The sequence below is a fragment of the Pipra filicauda genome, unplaced genomic scaffold (genome assembly GCF_003945595.2).
Source record: "Pipra filicauda isolate LSUMZ 115617 unplaced genomic scaffold, ASM394559v2 scaffold86_size2582843_pilon, whole genome shotgun sequence".
Taxonomy (NCBI): domain Eukaryota; kingdom Metazoa; phylum Chordata; class Aves; order Passeriformes; family Pipridae; genus Pipra; species Pipra filicauda.
In genome coordinates, this window is record NW_024105053.1 from 1,033,735 (window position 1) to 1,038,020 (window position 4,286).

The following is a 4,286-nucleotide window of genomic DNA, read 5'->3' on the forward strand; positions in this document are numbered from 1 at the left end:
GACTTGGTGGGGAAGTGAGTTTCGGGCCCCAAGCACGGCAGGGATGGGGCCGGGGCAGGCTGCCTCCGCTTCCCGGCGCGACGGAGCCCCCTGCGGGAAGGATCCCGCGGCCGCCTCTCCACCTCCCTCCCGGGGAACCGGCTGCTCCCGCTCTTCCTTTTGCCCAAGCACTGCGTGCCACCACCAACCGGACTTTACGGCTTCGTTCTACGTGCGGTTCGTTTTAAAACTAGGGAGAGCCACCGTATCCCGACGTCCCAAAAGCAGGAGAAGCTTTTGTCAGCCGCTGTCCGGAACGTGGTCATTTTGGGGACGGCGAACCGCGTCCCGTCTTAGTGCCGAGGTTTCTCAGGCGTGAGAGCTCAGCTTGTTTCGTGCTCACCCTGCGGCTCGGCGGCGCTGCGACTCGCCCCCAGCACTTGATCCCGCGCGGGGGACGGGAGGCGAGGGTTTTCTGTGGGAGGTGGCCCGCGGGGCGCACATCGGGGGTATCACATCGAGGGGAGGGGGAATCGCCTCTGGCCGAGCGCTTGCCGAGCTCAGCCCGCGGGAACGCGCCGCCCGGCTGGTTCACAGGCGCCTTTCCGCTCAGGTAGGCGGGACGGGACGGGGGCGATCCGTGGGGAGCAGCCACAGGGATAGGGGAGTCCGGGAGCGCGGGAGCCGCGCTCAGCACCCGGGAGAGCTCCACGCCCACCGCGCATGCCCGGCCGTGCCAGCGCGGATATAAGCGCGGCGCGGGAGCGGCGCCAGCAGTGCCGTCCTTCCAGCCGGGAACAGCCGTGCCAGCCAGCCAGCCAGCCAGCCAGCCAGCCAGCCAGCCAGCCAGCCAGCCAGCCAGCCAGCCAGCCAGCCAGCCAGCCAACCACCTACCTACCCAGCCAGAAACAGCTGTGCCGTCCATCCAGCCGGGAACAACCCGTGCCTTGTCCCCGCTGCCGGCCTGCTTCTGGGAAAAAAAGCTCCTGCGGACCCGTCCTTCACCCTAGCATGGGATGGGTGAGCCCTGCGAACGCGGTGCCTGCTCGCCGGCCGCTGGCATGAAAGAAGGAGCGGACCAGGAGTCCTGGGACGCGCCGCTGGGTTTCCTGGAGGGCGTTCAGATGGACAACAGGAGCAACATGTCCTTCCTGCAGTTGTTAAAGAACATCAACCTGGAGCGAGCTGACGGGATGCAGGGGGACAGCTCTGACGTGGTGAGGATTGTCATCTCGCTGGTGTACTCCGTAGTGTGCGCCCTGGGGCTGGTGGGCAACCTACTGGTACTCTACCTGATGAAAAGCAAACAAGGCTGGAGAAAATCCTCCATCAACCTCTTTGTGACCAGCCTGGCAGTGACTGACTTCCAGTTTGTGCTGACCTTGCCATTCTGGGCAGTGGAGAACGCGCTGGACTTCAACTGGCTCTTTGGCAAGGCAATGTGTAAGATTGTCTCATATGTGACAGCCATGAATATGTATGCCAGTGTATTCTTTCTCACTGCCATGAGTGTGGCTCGATACCGCTCTGTGGCTTCAGCCTTGAAGAATCAGCGTCGAGGAGACCCCCTGAGTGGCTGTTGCTCTGCCAAGTGGCTTTGTGCACTCATCTGGTTGTCAGCTGTCCTGGCTTCCCTGCCCCATGCCATTTTTTCCACCACTGCCACTGTCTTTGATGATGTTCTCTGCCTTGTCAAGTTCCCAGAAGGCCGAGGCAGCAATGGCCAATTCTGGCTGGGTCTGTACCACATCCAGAAGGTGTTGCTGGGCTTTGTGGTGCCGCTGGTCATCATTAGTCTCTGCTACTTGCTCCTGGTGCGCTTCATCACTGACAAGAACGTTGGCAGCACTTGCAGCGGTCCCAGCACCAGGCGCCGCTCCAAAGTGACTCGGTCAGTGTCCATCGTGGTGTTGTCTTTTTTCTTGTGCTGGCTGCCTAATCAAGCACTTACAACATGGGGGATACTCATCAAACTCAACGTGGTGCACTTCAGCAATGAGTACTTCCTCTCCCAAGTGTACCTCTTTCCCATCAGTGTGTGCCTGGCACACTCAAACAGCTGCCTCAATCCCATCCTCTACTGCCTCATGCGCAGGGAGTTTCGCAAGGCACTGAAAAGCCTCCTCTGGAGGATCACCTCGCCTTCCCTCACCACCATGCGCCCTTTCACTGACACCACCAAGCCTGAGAAGGAGGAGCAGGCTCTGCATGCCTTGGTACCTATCCACCCTGTCACTGCTGCTTCCCCTGCTGCCGCCATCCAGCCGGAGGTGGCTTATTACCCGCCCGGGGTGGTGATGTACAGCAGCCGCTGTGACCTGCTGCCTGCCAGCTCCATGGAGCATCGCTGCTGAGACGGGCAGGGGGCTCTGGGGGGTGGGACTGTGGGCTCTGTACAAGGTGTGGCCCTGGGATATTGAATACCTGCCAGGGACAAGGGGAGGAGGAATGGGTAAAGGAGGACTTCTGTGTGAGAGATGCTCTTTTGCGGTTGTGTCTGCCCTTGGATGCTTGATGAAAATGCCCCCCCCCCGAGCTGGAGAACAGGAGTAGGAGGAGGCAGAGGTGGGATGTCTCTAGGAGATGCCTTTTAGTGCTTGTTCTGGGTCTCGGGAACTGGGGAGGGTGATGGGGCTCCAGCCAGGGAGGATGCAGAATGTGCTAAGTACCATAGGAAGGAGAGTGGCTGGGCGGGGTGGAGTGAGGCTGGGAGACCTTGACTGTGTCCCCCCAGCTTGGAGCTGTAAGCAGCAAGAGGCCAGCAGCTCTCCCACCCTGTTTGTCTGTGGCAGGGAGAGGGAGCTGAGCTCCTTTCTCACTGCTGCAGGACATTGTAAAAGGTGCCAGCCTGACTGTGGTCACTGCTCCCTGGGCTCCAGTGCTGGCACAGGGATCAGACAGCCTATGTCCTGTTTCAAACCTGCCCTAAGGGAAACAGCCAGGACAAGTGGGTACAAGACTCCTATTGTTCAGGCTTGGCCCCTTTCTCCTCTTTTAGAGACCTATGAAAGAGAGGGGACAAGGAGCACTGTGCTCCCCTCCAGATCTGTGCAGGATATGTTTTTCTAGCTACCCCCATCCCCTCAGCTGCTACCAGGATATAGAGCAACCCAGACAGCCAAGGAGAAACCCAAGGACAGAACTTGAATCTTGATGGGGAAGCGTTGCTTTGCCTGGGTTTGGAGGGGAGGATGTGAGCCCCCTAACATTGTGTTCCCCATACTCTCTCCAGGCTGCCAGGGGGAAAACCTCACTGCCTGAGACCATGTGGAGCAAGGCAGCATCTTTCCCAGGGTGCTGAAGCTGCAGGCTTTATTCTTGCTGCACTTCAGACAGTTTGTATTTCACTTCAGGAAACCAGCACAACTGTAAATAAAATAATAATTAAAAAAAAACAGAGGAAAAAGAAACAATCTTAGACACTTCACATCACTTGCTCTGGGATACTTCTGGGTTCAGTTAAAACCAAGTACAATGGCTTTTGTTCTGCTAAGGGTCTGCACTGATGCTTGCCAGTGTTTCAGTTAACTCCAATTCAGTTCCTCTAGGTTGACCAGCCCTAGGGCCTGCAGGTCAGCACTTTTATAGCCTAGAGAATGTCAGGGACAATGCCTGACACAGCCTGTGTTCCAGAGAAACACCCAGCAAATAATTTGAGGTTGATCTGAAATGAACTTTCCTGGGGATGAAAAAGTGTATTTTTAAGCTGTGAAAGTTTTTATGGTAAGGCTATATATTTACTTTTTAAAATTTTGTTTTTAATTACGAGGAAAAAATTATTTAAAATGTAAAGGTCAAAATATTTGTTTTAAAATATGGAAAAATGCAACAGTTATTGTTTTGTTTACAGAACACAAGTTCATTAGTTCCCTATACTATGTGTGAGATGATTATTTAAATACAATATTCAAAACTCCTTTCTATTTCCAGTCCCTTTCCTTGCAGCCTAACTCCAACATCTGCCTGACTCTGCTAAAAAAGCATTTATGCAGAGGGTTGTTTTAGTACTGATGTGGAGGAAACTTGCTATTTCTGTCCAGAGAAAACTGTAATGACATTAGTGGCAATTATGCTTTTCAGACTCTGTTTACTGTACATGTTGGTAACTCCTGTTGTAAAATTTGGGTTTGGTCTGAAAGCAGCTGGTTCTGCTACTTGCAAGGAGAAGCTTTTTTTCAAGGCAGAAGAGACTTCTACAGCCTTGGGCACTTGCTAACTGGGAAGATACTGATTTCCGAGGTGTCTGGAGAAGAACAGCAGAAATGAGCTGCCAGCTAATGGGCATACTTAGACAGATGCAAAGACTC

The 4,286-nt window shown here is 54.7% G+C and overlaps 1 protein-coding gene across 1 annotated transcript; it reads left to right on the top strand.

Annotated features, from left to right (window-relative positions):
• Positions 1 to 782: 782 nt before the first annotated feature.
• RXFP3 (relaxin family peptide receptor 3) lies at positions 783 to 3,896 on the top strand. The gene has a single exon (XM_027745739.2). The coding sequence runs from the start codon at positions 996 to 998 to the stop codon at positions 2,331 to 2,333; it is 1,338 nt and encodes a 445-aa protein (XP_027601540.1). The 5' UTR covers positions 783 to 995; the 3' UTR covers positions 2,334 to 3,896.
• The last annotated feature ends 390 nt before the right edge of the window (positions 3,897 to 4,286 follow it).